Genomic DNA, 23,729 nt, shown 5'->3' on the forward strand with positions numbered 1-23,729 from the left:
CGTACTTTTGGGTTATGTAGTTTATTACAGCAGGCTGCCTTCAAACCAGTAGTACTGCTGTCACTGCCTTTGACCTCACCAAGGAGCTACATTCACTATCAAAACACTCCCTGGGCTAGGACTGGCCTGGGGACTTGGGGAAAAAAAAAAAAAAGAGACAAGTCAAATCTTAAGGCTACAAAAAGATGTGTGGGGCTGATTGAACATAGGTTTTGCTTTTGACTCAGCTGAAAAATTTTAGGTTTGAGGTCTTGGTAGGACTGCCCGGGGAGCTTTTATTTTCAGTTCATAAAGAGGCAGTGAGCATGGGTAGGGTAAATGTTAAAGACATATCTTTTAAAACAAGCACAATTAAAGTGGAGTGGCCATATGTGGTTCTGGCTCTTCTTACCATGTTTTTGCCAGCATATCTGGTTAAACACAATCTCCATCCAGCTCCTCTGGCTCAAATTAAGCTAACATACCTTTTGTTAAGGTCTCAAATAGGCAGCAGTTCCTATGCCTTTTCCTTTATTTTCTGTTTGTTTGCACAGAATGTTCTAAAATGACTTTTGAAGAGATTTTACAATAAGATCTGTGCACATTTACAGGAAAAGTATCTAGGGATTTAAAAATAAACCAAGATTTAAGAGTTAATCTGGGATGAATTGAGATCTCAAGTAAAAGGCATTTCTCCTCTTCTCTCCTCTTCACTGCATTGCATTTGTAAAGAAGTGCAGAGCCAGATTTAGTAGTACTGAACTGTCTGTAGTATTTTCATGATCAGAATGGTTACACTCTGAAAGTGCCAAAAGACCATTACTCATCTGTCAACAGCACTGGTGAACAAAGTTCATTCCAAATTCATTCACAGGCATGGATTAGTCTATGTACTCCGAACTGTATTGTTCAGAAGCTAAACCAGGAATTCTGCTTTCCACTGCAGACCAAGCAAGACGTGTCTTTGGTAGGCCATCCATTAGTACACACCTTACTTAATATAAAGCAGAAAGTAAATCACATGACAGCAAGCTCTGGGAAAGAAAACCAATGGCCACTTAGTTAACTTTAGGTTTCTTACCCATACGCTTGAGCTTTAACTTAACATTTATCCAACAGAACTTAATTTCAAACTGCTTGGCACATGAGGATTAAATGGCTTGTCAGTTATGCCTGATCAACAAGGAGTAACTGCACTGGTATTACATTACTTCAAAAAGGAACCAAAAAAATGTGGTATTTTTAATTCCTTTTTTTTTTCCTGGGGTGTCATGCACATAATCTTGCCTTTATTAAAAATAAAGTGAGATTTTGTTAAAAAAATAATGCAGTTCTCACATAGAGTTTCCTGCTTTCCTTATTTGCTTGCAAAGTCAGGAGCATCTTGATTCTGTGCATTTCCATGCCATACAGCTGGAGAGCTGGCCAAGGACTTTAGAAACCTACATTTAATCCTCTGATAAGGCTCGATGTGTGATCTTGTTAGGTCACGGTCTGTCTGTGCCTTGGTGGGGATAACAGCACTTCCCTCCCTCCCTGTGATGTTCGCAGGGAGCTCAGCAACTACAATAATATGGACTATATAAAAAGATTTTAATAGTGTCAGACAGATGGAATATCACATGGAGTTAGTTAGAAAATTGTCATGGTGAAGTAATGACATCAGGCTGATCGGGCCCAATACCAAGCTGCTTGGGGCAGGGGCTGTCATTAATTACAGGCTCACTGAGTTGGGGTTATTGAACATTAAAAAGGAAAATTGAGGGGGAATACGGTAACTGTCCTTACCAAAGACTGCTGCAGAGAGATGGAAGATGGACCACTCTGCATGGTCAGGGTGGACATGAGAAGAAGACCCTGGTTCAACACTAGTAATACGTTTCTAATGGCTGTGTCAGTGAGAAAAAAATTCAGAACGGTTCAGCTGGAAGGGAACTACAGAGATCACTGAGTCCAACTGCCTGACCACTACAGGGCCAACCAAAAGTTGAAGCATATTACTGAGGGCATTGTCTAAATGCCTCTTGACACTGACAGGCATGGGCCATCCGCCACCAGACCAGCCTGGTCTGGTGTTTAACCACCTCGTGGTAAAGAAGTTGTTCCTCGTGTCCAGTCTGAACCTCCCCTGGTGCAGCTTTGTGCTGCTCCTTCATGTTCTGTCACTGGCTGCAGGTTCAGCTATCATCCGCTTACAGTACCGGGAGGAAAAGACCATTTTTTCTCAGTTATTAAAATGAACCGGCGGTCTGGTTTTAGACAGGTAAATCCTAGTGTTGTGTCTAAGCTGATGTGCGGTGTTACTAAAAATGTGTATTTTTAGTACAAAGACAGCAGAGGCTGCCATGGATAAAAAGCGAGCTTGTACTGCACCTGACAAGCAGATCTCAGGCTCACTGGTTTCCTGCCTTACCTCAGGCGAAGGATCTCCCAGGGCCCAGCAGGGAGAAGGCTGTCCTCGCCACAATGCCAGCGTGACTGCTGAAGAAAACAGTGTTTGTGTTACAAGGCTAACTGGTGAAAATCTGGGGAGGGAGATCCTTCCCTTCTTATTTCTAAAAGCTATTTCACATGTTTTTACTTCACAGTATTTATTTTTAGGTGTATGCAATTTGTATTTCCGATTGCTTTTGGAAAAGCAGAGTTGCTTCCCTTGCTTTAGAAGCCATGTCGCTTCATTCTGAACTACTGACTCAGTTTCTTTGAAGTTATGACAATTCTAAATCAGGCACATCATTGCTTTCTTGCTCAAATGATGCATCTGCTCTAAATATTTTAAGATAAATTACTTTTTTTTTTTCCCTTCATTTAGCAGGATTATTCATAACTTTCCATTAAAATGACTTTTAAGGAGTTACTCGTGATTGCTGTCAGCTACAGTTCTGCTGTCACCATGGGGTCAGCAAGTCCCTAGTACAAAAACAGCTAAGGATTTCTGAGTATTCTGTGTGGACAGTACAGAAGGGCAGGAACTCATTATTCACAGCTGTGCAACAAGGCAATGAATAAACCCTAGAGAGAGAGTCTGCCACGCTGTTTGCATTACACAATAACATACCTTGCCATACTCATCACTGAAAAAGGGAAGGCAGTAATTCAGTACCCCATGTCTGACTGGTGTGGGCTCCGAAGGGATGGCAAATGGAGAGTATGGTAAAAATATATTAGAAAAAATAGTACAGGGATAAAATGCGATGTTGTCTCCTTCACGGCAGAAACTCTACAGGGTGGAGTGTGAAGGAGGAGTTGCGGTGTACAAGAAAGTAAAAACAGACCCAGAGCACTGTTTTCGCATCTCTGCCACCAGCTGGTGTGAGACTTGATGAAGTCACTCTGATCTGGTTTAAAATCCCATACATCAATGCATTTGTGTCTATCTACAAACAAGGGAAGAATAATTCATGGGGATTTTTTTGAGTATAACTAAATGTTGGTGATCCAGGTGGGACTTACACTGTGGCAGGGTAGAAGGCATCACCAGTGTACAGCACTGCAGGCAGGAAGAATTTCCTACCTGGTACCGCAGCTTAACTTTTTGATAATCAAAGAGGTATTTTAACTCTGTCCATTGCCTTCTTATTTTTTCTTCCTTTGTCATGTTAGACGTGAGCTGCAGGGAAACACACCGTTTCCCTTTCCCATAGAAAGTTAAACAGAAATGGGAACTTCTAAAAATACTCAGCTAGGGGACAAAAGAAGTTCTCTTCATTTTTTCATCAGGTGAGGAATCCGTCTCCCTCCTCTCTTCCTTATTTTAATTTCCAGATTTGGAAAAACAACTGAGGCAGAATAAGGGAGGAGCAACTGGAGCTATGGAAAACACTCTGGAGGGGCTGCTCTTTCTCTCCTACTTCCTTCATACTCACCTTCCTTCATTCCCTCCCCACTTGCCAAGATGAGGGCACATTTGCAAGCACTGCTAATTATGGAACTTAAAGAATTTGGGAAAACTGATGCAGCTTATAAACCTAACAACTCCCAGACAGCGAGGGAATCTATTGCCAAATCCTTGCTGCACTGCTTTTTTTATTTCTTGTATACTCCTTTGAAATATCCTGTAAAATGATCTTGACAAGAGGTCTTGAATTGGAACCCGACAGTCTGTCAGTGCACTTTCATGATGCACCTGTACAGCATCTTCAACCACTAGCAACAAGGAACGTTTATTTATTAGGAAACTTCACAGACGCTATAAAAGATTATATTGCTATCAGAGACGAAATGAAGCCTGGGGCCTTCACAGAAAATCATTATTGCCATTAGGGAGGGTTTCATTTCCCACCTGCCTAAACAGATTGTTTTGATTTTGAAGGCTGTCGTGTGTTCCCAGGTTAGTGCTAAATGATCACTTTGAAATTAACCCGTCTGGGGAGGCCGAGAAACATGCTGGGATACTACATGAGACTTTCACCTCTGCGGATCCGAGATCTGTAATGAACTTGGGTGATCTAATGCCTGGGTCGTGTTTACATGTGAATCTATTTATTTTGTATATCATGAGTATGAGCAGTGCAAGGCCCAGCAGGTACAGGGGTGAAGACAGTGCTGGCTAAGCAGACAGTGTAGTGAACAGCTGAAAAGCAGAGATGCACAGCTATGTTATTAGTGGCACATACAGTCCAGGCAGTCAGTAGATCCACGTTCTGTTCTTAGTTCTGCTGTGGCTTTCTTATACAGCAGACAGACCACTTAGGCTCATATTTAATTCCTGTGTGACTTGCGTTCATTCTAATGAGTCACAGACAGCTGCCACCACCAGAAGAAGTCAGTGAAGGCTTGGCACATCAGCCACTCAGCTTCTCTCATTTTCATCGAAGCATGCTTTTGTGTTCACATGTATCAATGTGGTGAAGGACCTTACTTATCTTTAGAAAGCCACAAATGAATTGATGCAGTAATTAATAGCCCTTTTTAGATAATCACTCTTCATAAATCATTTAAAATGGACTACACAGGCTTGCATGTGCACAATTGTTTTCAGGAAGTGGCTGCAAAATAGAGCATCTGTTTTAAACATTGTGTACAAGGAAGATAAATCCACTGATTACGGTTGCTAAAAAAAATAGCCCTGTTCAGCAGGGTCTATTTTTTTAATAGCTCTGCGTTTAGTCCAGCAAAAACAGTATGATGACATTGTATCCTGTTCTTTCTAACTTGCAGTGCCCCTGTGTGTGACTAAAGGGCTAAAACTACCAAACACAGGCATCCCACAGGGTATGGCTACGGGACGCGTGAGCTTCAGAGGTTGCATGGCTTCTGAAGCAATACCGTCTCCATAAAAAATAGGAAACAGTGTTGTTATTAGGACAGCATAGCTTCAGAGGAGACATGGTGACCCACAGCCACTGCTGGGGCAGAGCCTGTGAGCAGGTACAAAGTTGGGGTGTAAACCCAAGGTACCAGTGCTGATTTTCTGCCGTATGCAGAGATAGCTCTCAGGAGCTGCTTATAGCAGGAACAGCAACTCAAAGCATATAGGTACATCCATCTCAGAACCACAGCTCTTCAATTTTAGTTTTTTACACTAGAAAGTTCTAGCCCTTAGTTCCACAGAAAGTCTTGAGAACTGAACACATGACCCAGACTTATGTTATGACTGCAGAGATCACAGGGCGTAGTACTGGGGTCACCTTCCCTTCCAAGGCCCAGTAAGTCCTAGACCACTCTTCCACAGCATCAGTAAACACCGGGGCCAGATCCGAACTGCTCTGGCAGGCAGTGTTCTCCTCAGAGCTCAAGAAGAAAACCAACCATATTATACTCAGATCTGGCAAATTCTTCCTACATGTTGTGGACACACATTTCACAGCACAGCTATTTTTTGTGCTCTGCTGTTTGCTTGTATTTCATGTTTTCCTTAAGCTGGAAAACACAACAGTATGGCTCAGCTTGGAAGTGAAGAGCTGTCAGTTTGTATAAACACTTTGATAATAAAACGGATTTGGTGGTGATTGCAATTTGATGTCTGCAGGAAAAAAACCTTTAGCAAATTGTCAAACAGAGTACACACTGTTGCTTTGTTCTTCAGCACATACTCAGCCCTCCACAGGTCAGCTAAGTACACAGAATTAAGATGGTGTTGGGCTTTGACCAATGATCACTGCCAAATCTTGCATGTAGTTAACAGATATTTCCAGTTGCCTAAACTGATTGATTGTAAACTTTCAGCTGTTCTTCGTGACCCTGAAGATCTCCCCTGTAATCGCTGCTTGGCTGGAGCTCTCCATACAGGACTCACTGATTGAGCAGCTGAACAGGCGAATGCCCAACTGAGGGGTAAGCCAGCTATTTCACTCCTATAACCTGTAACGCTGAAATGAAAATTGAAAGTACTGAAAGTACTCATAAGTACCTTGAAAGTACCGATTCTTTTAGACTTGATTAAATACTTGCACAAAATCAGTAGCATAACATAGTTTTAAATAGAATCCATTTATGTCATGGCTAAGTTTAATTGAAGTCACCATTTCAAGTCTGTATCATAATTTACACACAGAGTTCCAGGAGAATGGGAAAATCCACCTTAAGCTGTAATCAAAACCACAAAAGCAAAGGAAATCCAGAGTATTAATAATTTTGTATACAACTTTTTGGTCAGGCTTTGCAGGCCAGCACACACAAAGTCAGTGGGAATGGAAGAGAACAAACATACATCTGAAATTATTTTCATGGGTTTCAAACTAGGTCCTTTTGCGAGTTTCTTCCACTAAATCATTGTGGCTAGGATTTCACTAGGTGAACCAGCTTTAATAAGTGAAGTTTTCATCTCTCCCTAGCCAAAAGAATAGCCTTACTTGAGACTTTTTCAAGGTTCAAAGTTGCCTTCAGATATTAGTTTCCAAAAAACAGTTATTCCCAGCCTCTGCGTCTCCTTCTCATATGCCACTGAATATCCACCCTGTGCTCTCAGAAGTGTCTATGAGTCCGGCTGTGTTAACTGGCAGATGTTTTTAGAGACTAGAAAGTGTTTAGTCCCCATGGACCAAAAGTTACATGATGACTTCATCACACAAGCAAAAGCCAATAACAGGAAAGCAAGAAAGCAGACAAGCGTTACATTCCAAAAACACAAAGTTTCCTGTGCTTCTGGCAATCCTCCTGTGCCTGAAAAAAGGTAAATCACTGGAGTCTTGGTGCTCAAAGCACACACCGTGGAACCACTGCGGGATAATTTACTCGACTAGTAAAGTCGACTAGTAAAAAGTCCGCTAGCTGCTTTCCCCACCAATGCTGGCTTTTCATTTTGATGCAAGTTAGAGGGTGAAGGCAGAGGAAAGGCAGTGCTTGTTTAGATTCAATATCTACGCACCGCACGTATGCCCCACAACACTCTCTACAAGGGGTTGTTACTGCACTCAGGAGTTTACAGAAAAACAGCAGCAGAAACCTGAGCGGCTGCCTCAGGATCGCACACATCTCTGCTCCAACAGCACAGCACTGTTTCAAGCCTGCACGTACAGCTGTAGACTCTCCATCTGAAAGCTTTGGAGAGCGATACATGAGCAACTGGAAGTCATCAGCATAAATTGCAACTGCATATGCGGCAAAATAGCGGTTTTATTTTTGTATCAAGTCATCATCAGTGGACATTATGCCCTCTTTCTACATCTCTGTGAACTGCCCTCACGACAGCAGAAGAGAAAGCAGATACGCAAGAGAAAGGCCTCCCTCCAGTGACATGATGGGGAAGAAGAGCAGGCAAGTAGCTACGCAGTGCACCACGCCAAGACTACGTGAAGACCCTTCTCTCCGTTTAAGAAGAGAGAAAGCATCTACCCTGGAGGGAAATGTGGGCTTTTTATATTATAAATTCTACGCATGTATATATAAATTTTCTGAGAATAGTAGAGGAGGGGGTATTTCCTAGAGCTGATTAAAGAAGTATGACTTGATTTTCAATTTCAAACGACTCGGGGGGCATTCCAATAGACTGCAGACAGGAAATGAATACCATACACGCACTGAACAAGGCAGATGCTTTTGAATCTGATACTTACGTGAAAAGAAAATATCTTCATTTCTGTCTCCCCTCTACCCTACAGTCACTAGTCAGTTCTAAGCTATTCTTGGAATAAGTGTTATTTTTTCGAACTTGTTTGTGGACTGACGCCACCCAGGAACCACTGACAATGAACTGTATGGAGCATCCCCAAATCACCCTCTGATTAGTCCTTGCAGCCAGAGGTAGCAGCAAAGTAGAAAAGATCAGCAGTTCATGTTTGAGATGTCCTGGCCTCCTCTGCTAGAGGAACAGAGATGTGACCCTAGACACCATCCCAGATCCCAGGGAGAAAGAGCTGCTTCTGCACAGAGGGAGAGACTGAAGTGTATACAGCACACGCACCACAGAGCACGTTGGAAGAACATTTCCTCATTGGCTGTGGCACAGAACTTGCTTCCAGCTATTTAACCGTGCTAAAGAGATAAATAAACGTCTTCTTTCCTCATATGGCTCTTACAGCTAAACTGCAGTAATTGTCAAGGGAATACTATGAGGTTTATAACCTGATTACAATGTAATTGTAGCTCTTTTTACCAACAGCAGCAGCGTTTACTGGGGGATTGGTATACTCTTTTCCCTACTTATTCTACATGTGTGCAAACGCACAGTCTCAGTTGCAATCTTTTATTTTATAGTGGAAAGACTTAAATGGAATAAAGAAAAAAGAGAAAAGCAGAGAGGCAATACTAAACGGACCCTTGGTCTTCTGTTATGCAACTAATTAGTTCATTTTATTTTGATGTTAAGACTGCAATAGCTGTGTTCTTATAAATATGAAAACAACAGTCCTTTTAGGAGACAGGAGAAGAAAGTGGGAGGAGTAGGTGAGAAAGGCAGCCGTGACTTACATGATTCAGAAAGCCATGAATGTCAGATCAAAGAAGAACAAGAATCAAATTCACTGCCACTGACGGATTTCAGCTGCTTTTCCAGAGCTATTGATCCCTCAAGGGCAAACTCTTTTAAATGCTAGTGATGCCTCTAACTCGCCAGAGCTCCCACCTGATAGTGGCTCAGCCTCACGTAGTTTGCTTTCATCAGCTGGCAAACTGGGGAAAGCAGAGACAGCTAAGACACCGCTGTATCTGGGCCTGATGAAGGAGACATACAGCAGAGCACAGAAATACCATGTGTGTATTTTCAGCACCAGATGTTACTTTTTAATGGCCATTGTGGTAGATGTTACATAAAAGAACAGATTCCTTACTGAAAAGCTGTACATTTAGTGTTCACCAATACATTGAAGTGCTTCGTCCGGGGTCGCAGTCGCCCAGCTGAACACGCAGCTGCCCTGGGCAGGATTGGTTAGCTCAGCTCTGGCTGGAGGCACCATGCCTTGCAGATAAGTACATCTCCTTATATTTGCAGTGGGATGAAGGCAGGATAAGACATCTAAGGGGCTACTCCAGCTCAGCTGCCAAGTGGTGACTCGTTCACGAGTTTGAACTCACAGGTCCAATCTGAACACCCAGTAAGGCACAGGATCCAACCCTAAATCAAGTCCTAAGCTGTCATGTGCAGATCAGCATCTTTTCTCCTCCCTTTCCTCCTTTGGATCAGATGTCCTTGGAGTCTGATGGAGAAATATTCAGGTGTTCTGCCTTATCAAGACACTGCAGGATCATGCCTTAAGCAAAAGCCAATGGAATTGGAGTGCAGCAAAGCAGTTTCACTTGGTAGATCTCCAAATGGTCTCTTAAGAGCTGCCTTTGGATTTTTGACACTGATCCCTTGCACAGGGCTCACTGCTACTGCCACTGCTGCATTACTGGGAACACTCCATTCTTCCACTGCACTGCATGCACAACCACTGTGGTGCACTGCAGATTATTCCACTCTTTCCAAGCTCTTCCCACAGTTAAAGACCTACCTATTCTCATCAGCATTTAGTGCAATTTGGTACTTTATGCATTTTCATGAGATGGATGACCCTTTTCCTTCTGCATGTCTTGATCAAGAGCAAGAGCTAGCACTCCTCCCATTTAAATGCATACCAAAAGCTCCAGGACTCTAAGGTTAAATAGCTCATGTGAAACCTTCAGCGCTATTGTTACAGGACATCTAAAGACACGGGCATGGCGTGACTACCCTAGGTTCCCTTTTGAAATATATTTTCACAAACGTTCAGCATATCCATGTCAACCACTCTATTCTGTCCCATTAAAAGCTTGGATTCTGAAGCACAAGATGAGGAATAGATACTCTATTGGCATGCTGCAGCTAGCCTTTCATAAATCGCACTACAATCAATCCCTGTAAAGGAAAACGATACTCCAGAAGCTCTATTCTTACATACATCTGTTTTCTTACTGTAGGAAGGAATAAGAAAAAGTTAAATGTTTAAAGCCCAAGCTCTAAATTAAGAAGAGACTGTAAGGATGGATGAATTGTAAACCACCTGTAAGTTTTAAGATTGCTGCACTCTTCTGCAGACTGAGTCTATACTGCGAACCTCCAATAGACCTGAACTGTGCGCTCTATAAAAATCACGATGAATGCAGACTTGTTTTTATATTATGGAGGTCCTAATCCTCCTCCTCCTCTGCCTTTGCTCTATTGTTGCAACATCAAAGACCGACTGCTGGCCGAGATACAGTCAATATGAAAAGGGCGACCAGCAAATTTACTGCTTGACTTCATTCCCTTTAAATGGAATAGGCACCATGGCCCTTTTTCAAAGTCCAGTCACAGACATATATCTTTTTTATTGGACATCATGTACAATAAAGTGAAGCTGTAACTTTGAAAAAAAATAGAACACCTTAACAAAATCCCATGAGGTGAACATTCCTTTATAAAAATATCACTGTGGTTACATGTTCTGAAAAACTCTGTGCGCTCTGCAGTGGAAAAGGCACGGGCTGGTGAGGTTATAGTTTAGCTAAGATGCATATCCATGCCTAATATCTAGTTGGTTTCAAAATAAACCGAAAACTAATAAAATGTGATATATTTAAGACAGAATGCCAGCGTCATTCAAATAAACCGAAATGGAAGCATTCATGTCACAAGAATCATTAACTGCTTTGTTATAGCCTGCTCTGTGCAGTGAACCTTTACAGACTTCTTCTGTCCAGCGACTCTTAAAATCAGCTGCACAAAACGCCAATGTACGCACTGCATCTTAAGCAACTCCTGTCTGATTACTGAGGTAATTTCAAAAGACACTTTGAGATGAGAGTTGTATCTGCAGACACGAATGGCAGGGACAGCTTTATTGCTGTTGTAGCACTAAATGGACACTAAATGATTTCCCAGTATCAAGTTAAAACCGCATAAGCAAGTCATATGATGTAGTAGATGATTACACTGAGGTTTTACAGAATCCAGGCTAGCTAGCTCTGGTCTTTATTCTTTATTTTTATAAACTTTCCTTAAGAGAATGAGAAGATTTTGTTTTGAACCTTTTTGTTTGGGTAATCTGTGCAAAAGGCCATCAGTAAACAGCTATTTAGTAACATTAGATCATGTTCATACTGACTTTAAAATCCCACACTGATATGTAGGTGGCAGATAAAACCAAGCAAATTTATGCTTTGTTACACCCCTAATAGTCTTAGGCAAATACTTCCTAGTGGAATAATTTCGGTTTCCTTGTACTAAAATCTGCTGCTGATGACTTACTTCTAAGGCAAGAAAGACATTGAAAGTATTTGACGTTTTTAAAACACTAACATCCAAAATAGCCTTATTATCATTGGGCCGTCCTCACTGCTCTTTCCATTACATTACACTCCACTGTCAGTCATCTCCTCTTTCCATCACGGACTACAGCACAGAACAACTTCTGTTGCAAGGACCTCACCTTCCGCTCAGCCTTCCTGGGCTTATACAAGAAAAGATGTCTTGATAACAGTGTCTGACCAATTGTTCAGCTCCTGAATATGGAATCCAATAGGAATGCAAAGGCAAGACAGCTGAAGGAGGTTTTCTGGAAGTTAAACTTAGTCCACAAACAGCACTGACTAGGTAACTATCCCTTGGAAAGGGAGGACTTTTTCAGAGCAGTGGTATAAAGAGGTGGGACACACTATTTGGGCAGTTTATACAGATATTTACAGTGTACTCATAATGGTGTTGCCACAAGTGCTGATCTCAAGATCAGCTTATCTCTGCAAGACAAAGAGTATTTTAATCATTCCATGTAAGAAGAGATACTGTGGGACAAAACAGTGCAAGACTTTTTCAGTGGGTATAAAATTAGCAATGAAACACTGTGAATAGGAATGAATTCATGCAATCAGAAGAAAACCACAAGCCAAAGCCCAGCTCGTCTTCATGGATTGAGGTCCAGATTATGTGTGTTACATGCATATCAATTCCTCAGAAAAACTGAGTTGTAAAATATTCAAATCCAAAAGGAGCTTTGGCTGGGTCTGCAGCTCACAAAAGTCATTGGCTCTTCTTGCTTCATGAAAGGTCAGTTTAAACACATCGAGAACGTAGGACTAACACAGAGGTGTAAAAGTCAAGGTACATTTGAACTTCTGTCTTTCAGCATGGTCTGAACCCATCATGAGTGCTGACAGAAATATTTAATCTTTGATTTTTCCTCTTTCATCTTTATGATCACCTCCCTAAGATTAAGAGGGCCCAAATGCCATTAGTCTGCAGGAGTTTAGAGGTGAACAGCTCCAGGCCTGCTTTCATCTTGCTGACAGCTAGAAGGGAAGAATACAAAAAATACGCCCCACTGCTACGATTATCCCAAGCACGGTAAAACAAGGGCAAAAGGATGAAGGCACTGTTGTCCAGTACCTCCCACACCAGCTGCCCTGACCAATCATTACACCGCCACACCACTGACCACTGCGGCCAACCATTGCTTGTTGCAACAACAAGTTATATTGCACTTTGTTTTCTTTCTTTTTCTGGTGTTTCAAATTCAAAGTACAAGGAAACACAAACACTGGAAATGCTCTCCTCTTACTGATGGATCAGTGAGCTCTACTCTGTTTCTTGGAAATATTACTCATCTGTATGCGTTCAACTATGACATTTAACCTGGCATTTTTATTTTTATTTTTATTTTTTGCCTTCAAAACTTTTAAAATCAGTATCCTGGAGGCACAATTGTGTTCAAGTACAACAGTAATCACTACATCATTCAAGAGTTCCTTTTGCAACTTACTAAAGCACTTTCTATTTTTCTGTTCTAAGTTATCACTTTATTAGTCATTGTGACAGTGCCTACATTCACGCCTGGAGACCTATGATGCTGCACATTGTTTGCAAGCAACAGCAACAACAAAGAAACCTCAAAGAGTTTGGATTAAGATTAGAAATAAATTGAAAAAAAAAAAAGAAGTGCATCAGTGACCTACAACTTCTACCACTGAAAAATAATGCTAAAAAAGGTCAACTTTTACAGAGAACAAAGAGCTGTTGATTAGTGTAAAGCAGAGAGCAACTGAAAAAAAGAGGCCAAACGCACTAAACAATACTACGAACAGAGCAAACGAAACACAACTGGGTACCATTGCGTTTGTTAGTGTGAGGACTGGTAAAACACGCAGAAGGTCGCATAGCAACCAAGTCTGGGATTTAGACCTGTCAAAGCTGCTAAATCTTGTCTATCACTCTACTTTCAAGACAAATGAAAGCCAGTTTGCTTCAATTTTATAGTTTAATTTTGTGTAAGAAAATATCTAAATTGTCAGCATATATATCTGAAGTATGAATTCATTTCAAGATTTTAGGAGAATGTAAGCATAAGAATTTCCTACCATTGTGGCCAGGTCTACCCAGAGGGTCACTGCTCTTCCCAGAGGAAAACGAGTTCTGTGACACAACAGAGCATCTCTGTTCAGTGTGAACAAGAAGGATGCAGAGGACAACCTCTGCAGAGAGCAGGCAGCCTCCTCACTTCCAAACAATGGCTAAAGAATGGCCTCGTAGCACAAGGTCCTGTGCCCCCAGTGAAGCGAGGGCTGGGCACGTCTGTGACAGGCAGTCTCTGCACTTCACTTTCTGTAAAGTTTTCTGTAAGGTTTTCAGATGCTGCAACACAACACAGCCAGAAGTTCCACCTCATCATTCATTGCTCCTTAAAGAAGTGTCTCATCATTGTGGAACAATAAGGCAATTAAGAATATTAATGATCATTAATATACAGACGTAGCAGGTATGAATGGAGACAAAATAACTGGCGAATTTCAAACAAGGTTCCCGATTTACATTTAATATAACCGGAATGAGTTAAATGGATCTCTTCCCAACAAAACAATTCCTGAGCCGAGCAAGGTGTTGAAAAGCTTAGCATGATGAAGCCCTGAGCACCAGGGCTGTGTTACCTATTAGCAGGTCGTAACATGCATGTTAAAATCAGAGGGGAACGCACAGTGACCAGCTCCTGCCTGACAGCAAAACGATAGTGAAATTGCTGGGCTGATGAAGACCAAGAGCAGAGCTTCAATCCTGGGCCTCCTGCTTTTGTGGACAGCTGGCGTAAGCCAGGATAGAGTGGGGAAATGCGGCTGAAAGTAGGGACTGACAACATAAGCTGGAGGAGTGGTGAGGTTCTTGCGCCGATCAGGTAACAGGTAGGGGTCAGCACTGTTGTACTGCCATTATATTGCTGTAACAGCTGTGACAGGCTAGCTGTGTTCTTCCTGTGCAGAACAGACTTTTGTTTACAGGGTGATCACAAAATAAAAACTACTCGTGAACTGGTGCTGATTGTCCAGGTTAGGTGAGCCAACAGAAGTACTGCTGACCCAGCTCCTTCCAGGTTCTCTACATGTCTTGTCTCTACATCTCATTATCACCAAGTATCATCAGTAAGGCTCTGGACTTTCCCAGGAGCCAGACTCAAACATAGCACTCCTGATACCACTGTCAGTCAGCCACCTAAATCCATTTGTAGGACTCTGAGCTGTCAATCAGCAGGCTTCCCTTTAACCATTCTTGCTCCAGACCCAGAATGATTTTAAGACTATGCACACTCACTGTTTTGGTTTGTTTGTTTGTTTTCTTCCATAAAATACTATGAAGAGTTGGGAAAATGATCCTAATCTTGCTCAAAACAGAAATAAAGCACTTCAGTAGAGTCTTCTGTATAAGGCACTACGAGAAAACTGTTCTGAGATATAGTTCTAGAAATTGAGATGCATGCTGTGATTTCATGCCAAATATTTATCACTGAAGACTAAAGGTGAGCAGTGCAGTTACTTTCAGCTGTTGAGCTAGAGATATTCAGCAGAATGTGTGTCATCCAAATACCCTGGTCAAATCTAACGTAGGAAATTACATGTGTACCTGCCTAGCACTGCTCCTTGCTGCCATAACTAAATACAGTATTCCTGGATTCTTGTTCTAAATTACTGCAGTAGTCTTAGCTACTTACTAAGAAGCTTGCTACATCTTACCCTGAAGGTGCAGCAAATCTTTTCCATCAGGAATGCCTTTGTTTACTGGGAAATGAATCAATGGGATAGGTACACAATTTAACATTTTCTGGAGTTTTCCTGAAGCCAGGACTGGCATGTGGAGTAATCTCTCCTAGGAGCCACGGACAACAGCAAATGCTCTGCTCAGAGCAGCAGCCTTGCTCCTTCACCCCCATTTCTCTGCTTCCACAAACGCAGCAGCAGCACACGTAAAGCTAATCACCCTTCCTTCCTTCTAGATCCTGGAACAAGCCACAGCCCACTGGCAAAACCACTAAAGAGCACACATAATTCTCTCCCTTGGGAGAAGAGAGAATGAACTGCACATGGTGTAAGTCATTCATAAGGCTTAGTGCCTAACTGGGAGAACATATGCTAATGGTGAGGGTGAGCTTTAGCTAAGAAACTATAAGAGAAAGCCTGCTCAGAACAGACAAGTTTTATCTCTCACTGGACTATAACTGTCAAAAAGCACAAACCAGGACATCCTCTGTGATGAGTAACAACCTCACCAAAAGAGATCTTGGTTTCCCAACTATCAGCCCGCTTCACTCACAGGACACCTGCTCTGAAGGTCATTTGTGCAGAGTATGAACTGCTCTTCAGGCAGAGAATGATTTAGTGCTCGTATGAAATATACGATGTACATTCAGTTATTGGCATCTTAGGTAGGCTAAGGACGGTCTGGAAAACATGAATGCAAAGAGCTGAATCAACATTTTTTCAAAGATGATTTAGACAATCAGTTTCTATAAGAGTTAACCAAACGTAAAGCCCCAGAGCTCCAGCAGGCTTTAAAAAGCTCAGCCTAAAACTCTCCCAAAGTAAACAGCCTGAGTCCTGCTTGGACCGAGGGAGCCAGAAGCTGAATTACACCACTGTATGAGTGGCACCATTTTGCGATTTGCCTGGATCCCTCCAGTACCACGGGCAGCAGGGAAAAGCAAGCCTTGAAAACACCGAAACACATTTCCCATTTCATGTTAGTTTACCATAAAAGCTGTGTTAGCAGCAGCACGAAACCGCAGCGATGCAGATGCAGAGCCTGTTTCTTTCTGCAGCAGCAAAGTGAGGATACCCACGGCTGTATCCCATCCACCCAAAGAGCCCCAGCAGAGCACGTGGGGCCGTTCTCCCGGGTGGCCAGGAACAGGGACAGCGCGGGGAAGGGCACTGGCAGCAGAAATAAGTGCGGGGTAAACAGCTTGTTTAATTGCAGGCTGGAAATTCTATCTGGATTTCCTTCATCCATCAGCATTTCAAACATAATTGGGAGGCAAAAAAAAAAAAAAGTAATAATCCAAATCTGTCCTTTGTGTTTTCTCTCCAATCCTTCCATTGCTTGTAGGAGCAATGCTGGGACAAAGAAAAGCCCTTCCTCCCTCACGAATCTGACTACACACATACAGGTCCCCATTTCAGACTACCTCAATCTCCATCAACATTTGAAATTAGAACGGATTCTGTCTAAGCCAGCTTTCTGGAAAAGGCTCGGGGACGTGCTAGGATTTTGCCTGCTTGTTCTTCTTTTTTAACTGGGACCAACGCGTCAGATTTTCTTCCGCACACATAGGACCAACTTCAGACTGCTTTATTGGTGCAAACTGACTGCAGAAGCCTGAAAACGTCATACCTTCCTTTTGATATTAGCGAGGAATAAACACAAACAATTTTAATGCAGAAATCTGCCCTGTCAAAATGCATTTCTCCAAGCAGCTGCTGCACTGAGCGGTCTTCTCTGTGACTGCCACGATCTGTGCAGCAAAGGACGATGACATTTGGTCGGATTCTCACAATCTTTTCTTTCCACAGACATACCGAGGCTGACAAAGAGAAAGGAAAACCAGAGGATAGGACTATTCAGAACCGCAGCCCCACGGAACACCTGTCGCTTTGATAGCACCGCCAGCAGGACGGCGTGACGAGCCAGCCAGCTGTACACATGAAACAGAGGTTCACTGCATCACAGATCCGTATGTATTCTAAATCAACACTGGGGCTCTTTAGTATAAGCGGTAACAACCGGAGGGGTGCCTATTTGCTCACACCAACAAACCTAAATGCAGTTTCGTGCGGTTTTATTCCTCGTTGACCCTTTACCCGGGAACACAATGCGCTGCTGTTTTGTGTTTCACTTTGGTGTGAGCCGTGCTCACAGCCACGGGGTGCTCAGCCCCGGACCCAGAGACACCCATGCAAAGTTCCCCTCCCGCCCCGTGCTGCCATACGTCTGCCTGCCAGAGCTCCCCCTTCTGAGGCACGTTACCGGGCTTTCCAGCTGGCGGAGGAGTCCCTGGCAGCCCTAACCCAAGAAGAAGCGGACAGGCTGTGGTCTGCCCTGCCCATCACCCGCAGCGGTGTGCCTCCCTCCCGAGATGTGTTGCACAGACGTGCTCTCCCAGATACGAAGCTGCAGAATCCATTCCGCTGGGAAGTAGATAGAAATTTCAATTCTACCAATGGCAAAATACAAACTGCTAAAGCCATCACGGTGCCGAAAGGCACACACTTCCCTCAGTTTTCTGTACAAATGAAGTAACTGGACAGAAAAAATGCTCCAAGCTGACAATCTACAGATTTGGATGAGACGGCCAAGGCGGAATGACAACGCCCTGAGCTAACTGTCCGATTTTCCTCCTCTATCACCTTAACTCCACAAAAGCACTCTGAGAAGGGCTCCTCAGGGATGCGGTGCACACAGCCCAGCTGTTTCCCTCACTGTTACAACCCCGGTAAGAAAAGGCAAATTTAGGGTTATCCTAATGATAGCAAACACCTCTTAAAAAACCTCTCCTCATTTTCCAAGGAGCATCCTTTTAAAAAGGCGTTCTGAGCACCCGTGAGGAAAGAAAACATCATTTGTAAAATGTTATTAACAGAAATCTTGAAGATAATAAACAAAAACGTCCCGTAGGGCCAGGCCAGTGCTACAGCTGCAGAGGGGCATCACAGTGGGCCCTGGCAGGCGGTGAGACCCCCCACAGGAGCTTGGCTCGGCAGGGGACCGCACCGGGGGGGGGGGGCTGAGCCCACGGATACGGGGGGTCTCCAGCACCTCCTCCTCACGTTTATAAAGATGCGCTCTGCCGATGCTTCCCTTCGTCTAAGATGGTACCGGGGGGCGTCGCGTGAATTTATGCCGGTGATGATTACACGTTTTCTGTCAGCTTCTCACGTGGTTTGGTGGCTGTTTCTGTTCTAACTCCAGGATACGGAGCTCAAGAACCGCTGCACCTGACCAGCGACGCGCAGCCCTGCCTCGGCGCCCGGACGGCCCCGCACCACCGCCTCTCCGCACGGCTACAAAACGGGACTCTGCATAAAAACAGAATCGCCGGACGCGGAACCTAAAGTCCTTCATCTCTCGCCGAGGTAACTCGCTGTCGGTTCCACGGGAACGGGAGGCTGGGACGGACAGGCGGGCCGTCCCCAGCCCCGCTCCCCATCAGCCGCAGGCATCCCGCGCCCTCCGCCCCTCGCCCGCGTCCCGATAACCCCCGGGGCGGCCGTACTCCCCGTTCCCAGCGCCGCACCCCGACCGCCGCGGGCGGGACGCCCCACGCAGCCCCGCACGCATCGCGGGTGCGACGCCCGCTGCCGCCCCAGCGCGCCCGGCGGCGGCTCCGCCTTCTCTGCGCCGCGGCCGGGACAGGTGCGCTCCCCCCCGGACGGCACTCACCTGCCGCTGGCTGTGGTTGGCGGCGCCCGCGGGGCCCTGCGGCTCTCCGCCGCCGCCGCGCAGCACGGTGATGTGCAAGGTGAGCAGGAGCAGCCCCAGCAGCAGCAGCAGCTCCGCCGCCAGCCGCACCATCCTCTTGAGCCGGGCGGCTTTAGGGCCCCGCGGCGGCGGCGGCCGAGGAGGAGGCGGAGGAGGAGGAGGAGCCGCGGCCGCCGCCGCCGGAGCCGCCGCCGCCGCCGGAGCAGCCCCGGGGTCGGCCGCCGGGACCGCGCCGCTCTCGGCGTCGGCGGGGCAGCGGCGGCAGCAGCAGCAGCAGCAGCAGCAGCAGCGGGGGCCGCCACACCACGGCGGAGCCACGTCGGGGCGGGACGCGGCGGAGGCGGCGGCGGGAATCCCGTGGCTGCCCCGCGGCGGGCGGCAGGTAGCGGCGGGGCCGCGGGCAGGCGGCGTCTCCGCGAGCAGCCCTGCAAGCCAGAGGCACCGTGGGCCGTCGGAGGGACGGAGCGAGCGGGCCGCGGGGCCGGGGGGAGCCGGGAGCCGCGCGCGTGTGTATGCGTGTGTGCGCGGGAGGGAGGAGAGGCGGGGGGCGGCTCTCACATGGCGGGGAAGCCCCGAGGGGAGGAGAGAGCGGGGGGCTCTCGGCTCCCCCCTCGCGAGGGGATGGGGGTGGCCCCGGAGCTGCCCCCCCGCCGCCGTGTCCTCGCCCGCCCCGCCGCTCCCCCCGTCCCTCCCTCCCTCCCTCCCTCCGTCAGGGCGCCCCGCGGCTCCCGGCCCGGCCCCTCCCGGCGAGAGGGGGGCAATGAGGGGCAGCCCCCCCACCCTCTCCTCTTCCTCCTCCTCCTCCTCCTCTCCTTCCTCCTCCTCCTCGCTGAGGGCTCCCCGGGCCGCGGGACTGCGGGAGGCTCAGCCGGCTGCCCTCGATGGGAGCTGGGTACCTGGCTCCATCCCTTCTCTCTGTCTCCTAGGGCTGGGCAGGGGCAGCGCCGCACTCTCTCCTGCCACCGTGCGTGCGTGTGTGCGGGCGGGCGGTCGGCTCTCGTCCCGCTGCCGCTGCTGCTCCCGCACCAACTTTCTCACCCCCTCGCTCTGCGCCGGGAGAGGTGTGCGGCGGATGCTTTTATAGTGCCCTGCCTCCCTCCCCTGCTGTCCTCCCCCGTGCTCGCTCCCCCCCTTTCCCTTCTCTCTCTCCGCAGCTCCGCCGCTGCCTGCCGTCCCCCTCCCATCCCCGAGCCCCCCGGGCCGGGCACTCGCTGCACCTTGCGCGGAGCTCCGGGCTGCGGGGAATGCCGCCTCTGCATCCCCTTGCAGGAGGCACAGCTTTGCTCCTTGCTGGCTGTAGAAGCACAGCGGAACAAACGCTGTGTCTCAGGTGGGAGGCCCCCAAGTTTACAGTGAAGTTGTGTTTGAGAAGAAATGATAACGGTTCAGTGGAAATGGGGGTGAGGTGACTGCCTGCTGTGGGTCGGTGTACTGTGGTGTCCGATGTGGAAGAGCCAAACCTCTTCCTGAGTGCTGCAGGTCACTGTAATGAGAGCACAGCTCAAAGAAACGTGAAAGAGATAGAAAGTCACCTCACCAAAAATGGGACATTGGGGATCTTTGTGGTCGTTCTTCTACAGTTCAGACTGTGACGTGTAAAAAGCAAGGATCTGTGCAAGTGGGGCCTGTGTGAGTGAGCAGCAGAGGGCTGTGCGTGGCAGCTGGGAGATCGAGCTGGTGCCAGAATGGCCAAAAGCAGAAGGAGCAGTCCCCACCCCAAATGTTTTCAGCCTGGGAGTGACATCCCCAGCAGTTCCGCTGCGAAGCGAGGGGGAGATGCACTTCCAGAGCATGGTGCCAGCTGTGGCCAAGGCACAAGGTGGGATCCCGCCTGCAGCACACCGCGCCCTGTCTCCCTTGGCCCAGCAGTGTGTGGGGCATGAGGAGAGCCGGAGCTCACAGAAGGCCTCGGACAGGTCTGGTGTGTCCGAGGGCTGCAGTCACAAGTGAGTCAGAGTGCTGGCACGTTCCAGGCAGGCATTATCATTATCCAGTGATAATACTGTGAACTGTCAGCTGTCAAACAGGGAAGTGGTTAAAATAATTGCACCGAAACACTGTTAGTTATGAGACCAAAACCCACAGAACCCAACCCTTCAGGTTTAAGGGTTTTTAACCCGCTATGAGCCCCTCTGCCTCATGAGATCACTCCTTGAGGAGCACCCAGTATAGCACCCGTGCGCTCGGATGCGCAGGGAAATCCTACAAAGCCATTCCACGTTACATAAAGCCCTAACAGCCTGTGGGAGAGCTCTAAAAGATGGTTGTATTTTCTTTAACCCAAACATTCCTTACGCTAATCAAAATACCAAGGAGATAAAAACACTGTTGCTTCAGATGTCATCGCTTAGCCTTGGCTTTCCTGCTGCCATCGCCGGGATGCTGGCAGCCAGTGGCAGCGGGCAGGAAGTACGGGGCAGGAGAAATTGGGCAGGAAAAAGGCAGAGCGGTCCTCCAGGTGTGGCAGGGCCTGTCCCTGCCTGGTGGCTGTCGGCGGCTCCTGGCTGTTGAGGAAAAGTGGAAACTTGGCACATGAGTTGTGTATTTCAGAGCTCAATGGCACAAGTCGATGGCCGGGGGAGACAAGAGGATGTAATGCGAAACAGTCCAAGCAACAGCCTGGTGAGCAGCGCACACATGGATCTGCTGCTGAGCTCTGGGTAATGTATGTTCTCCCTCGCCTTACGGAAGACTGAACCAAAAGACATCTTTAATCCAGATGAGATGAGCCCAAGCTGGTGCGTGTTTCCTCATGGCACATTAAGTTTTATGTGTTACGCTGTTGTGGAAGGACAGAGGGATGGAGCAGTGCTACTATTGGCAGTGAGCGGCTGGCAGCAAGAAACCAGAGTCCCTCCTGCTTGAAAAAGCTGGGACAAAAGTGGCACTCGTGTATGGCGACAGTTCTGCGTGGCTGTGCCGGGTAGGAGCAGGAAGTGTGCCATAGATGCCAATTGAAATTCACACTGTTAAACTGGCAGATGACTTCATCGATGAATTGCAGCCCTTAGGGAAAATGTACTCAAAAGCAAAGGGAAAAGCAACCCTGTTTTGAGGACTGTCCCCTGGGGTCCATCAGGGCTCTGCTCATCCTGTCCACCAAAACAGCACACCGTGGTCACTGTGCCACTTGCAGTTCTTGTGGCCAGCAAGCTGTGCATAGGGCTGAGTTTGCTTTGCAGGACAAACCCCACCCCAGCACCACAAGGGTACCTACACCGGGTGGTACAAGTCCCACTCCTGGAAACACGCACCGCCAGGCTGAGAAGTGACACCATGTGAAGCCTGGGTGGTCCTGCTGACTGAAATCATTAGGATGTTAATTGCAGCTGCTCAAGTGTGAAAAATCCTCATTTTGGATGAGTGCTGCTGCCAGGTGACATCCTGCAAAGCTAGCTGGAGAGGGAGGGAGGGAAGAGTAAGGTGATGTAACACCACCATCAGTACTTCATTTCAGGAGTGCGGAGGAGGCGGAGGTGGGAACAATAGGTGAACCAAGCGTGAATGCCACTGCCACTGGTGTCAGAGCACTGTGGCTCAGCTGGGGCCCACACCCCAGCTGTCCCAGCAGCTAAAGGATGCAGGTGCTCACCTGTTTGTCCAGGTTACCCCTTTAGTGTCAGCCTTGCTCCAGGACAGTGGAGGGGCCCTGTTGGGAAGGCTGACAGCTTTTCAGATGTGGCTGCTGCAGCCCCGCTGCTCTCCTCAGCTTGCTCCTCCCTGCGCCCACTCCCAGCATGCTGTGGTTTTATCTTTAAGCCTGGGGGTTGCTTTAAAATTGACTGTGATGAAAACCTGGCTCCAGTAAAGTCATTGGCAAAGCTCCCATTGACTTCAGAGGAGCCAGGATTTCACCTGAAGACACTGTGTAGATGAGTGGTGAATGGAAAGCACATATCTGGCTTCCTGAGGGTTATTGGAGGTGGTGACGACCTCTGCTCTGGTGAGCATTGAGCAATGGTGGGTTGAGACAGTTGGCTAAAGCTTCTCTTGCCTCTTCCTCAGCTTTGCTCTACCGTCTCTTCTTGGATCCGCTTATCAAGGTGGAATTCAATACCTGTTTGCCCACACTGCCCTTCCCCCACTGCCAGCAGATCAGCAGATAGGAGACAGAATGGCTGATGAGCTTCCAGCTCCAACCTCTAAGCTGGGAGCCACAAATGCACACACAACACAAAGGTCTTAAAAAAAAAAAAAAAAAGGAAAAAAAAGAATAACCTTCCCCTGATAACAACGTCAGCCTTTCTTTGACACATGCTTCCTTTATCTCAACAAAGTACAACTGGAGGAGTAACAGCATCTTTTTACAGTGTCCGGTCAGCTCACCTTCCCTGCTTCTCCCAGTCCTGCGCTCTCCTTCCCACCTTCATACTCAGCCCCCAGGCGGACCCGCTGGCTGAGACAACACTTCTCAGCTGTGGGACAGACTGGAAAAGCAGCGGCCACTTTATTAACTCTTGAAATGGAAATGTGCAACTAGTGGGGTCTGAATGAGAGAAGATGGAAATGGAGAAAGCAGCACAGCTCAGTTTCCCACCTCTATTATTTTTAATACCGAATCGTGTTTATTTTACTCTCCCCCACATTTTCACTTTTCAGTATGCTGTGCGTTTTGTGCTGATGATGTGCAGCTGCACCATAG

At 46.8% G+C, this 23,729-nt stretch overlaps 1 protein-coding gene and 1 long non-coding RNA gene across 3 annotated transcripts in view; one reads left to right on the plus strand and one right to left on the minus strand.

Moving 5' to 3' along the window:
* The window catches only part of ISM1 (isthmin 1), a 40,866-nt gene extending 20,725 nt beyond the window's left edge, over positions 1 to 20,141 (minus strand). The window contains exons 1-2 of the mRNA XM_015283525.4: positions 19,984 to 20,141; positions 19,049 to 19,512 (exon numbers count right to left, since the gene is read on the minus strand). Of these exons, the coding sequence (XP_015139011.2) occupies positions 19,049 to 19,512; positions 19,984 to 19,993 (474 nt within the window). The 5' untranslated portion in view covers positions 19,994 to 20,141. The remainder of the gene's footprint in view (positions 1 to 19,048; positions 19,513 to 19,983) is intronic.
* The window catches only part of LOC107052858, a 97,376-nt gene that overhangs the window by 42,268 nt on the left and 31,379 nt on the right, over positions 1 to 23,729 (plus strand). Inside the window, exons 3-5 of one of the 2 annotated variants that reach the window (XR_005858755.1) lie at positions 6,148 to 6,255; positions 17,182 to 17,342; positions 18,578 to 19,042. This is a non-coding gene — a long non-coding RNA (uncharacterized LOC107052858). Of the gene's footprint in view, positions 1 to 6,147; positions 6,256 to 17,181; positions 17,343 to 18,577; positions 19,043 to 23,729 lie in introns of those variants that run through there. The other variant, XR_005858754.1, reaches the window with a different exon arrangement.

This window comes from Gallus gallus, chromosome 3, assembly GCF_016699485.2.
Source record: "Gallus gallus isolate bGalGal1 chromosome 3, bGalGal1.mat.broiler.GRCg7b, whole genome shotgun sequence".
Classification (NCBI taxonomy): Eukaryota; Metazoa; Chordata; class Aves; order Galliformes; family Phasianidae; genus Gallus; species Gallus gallus.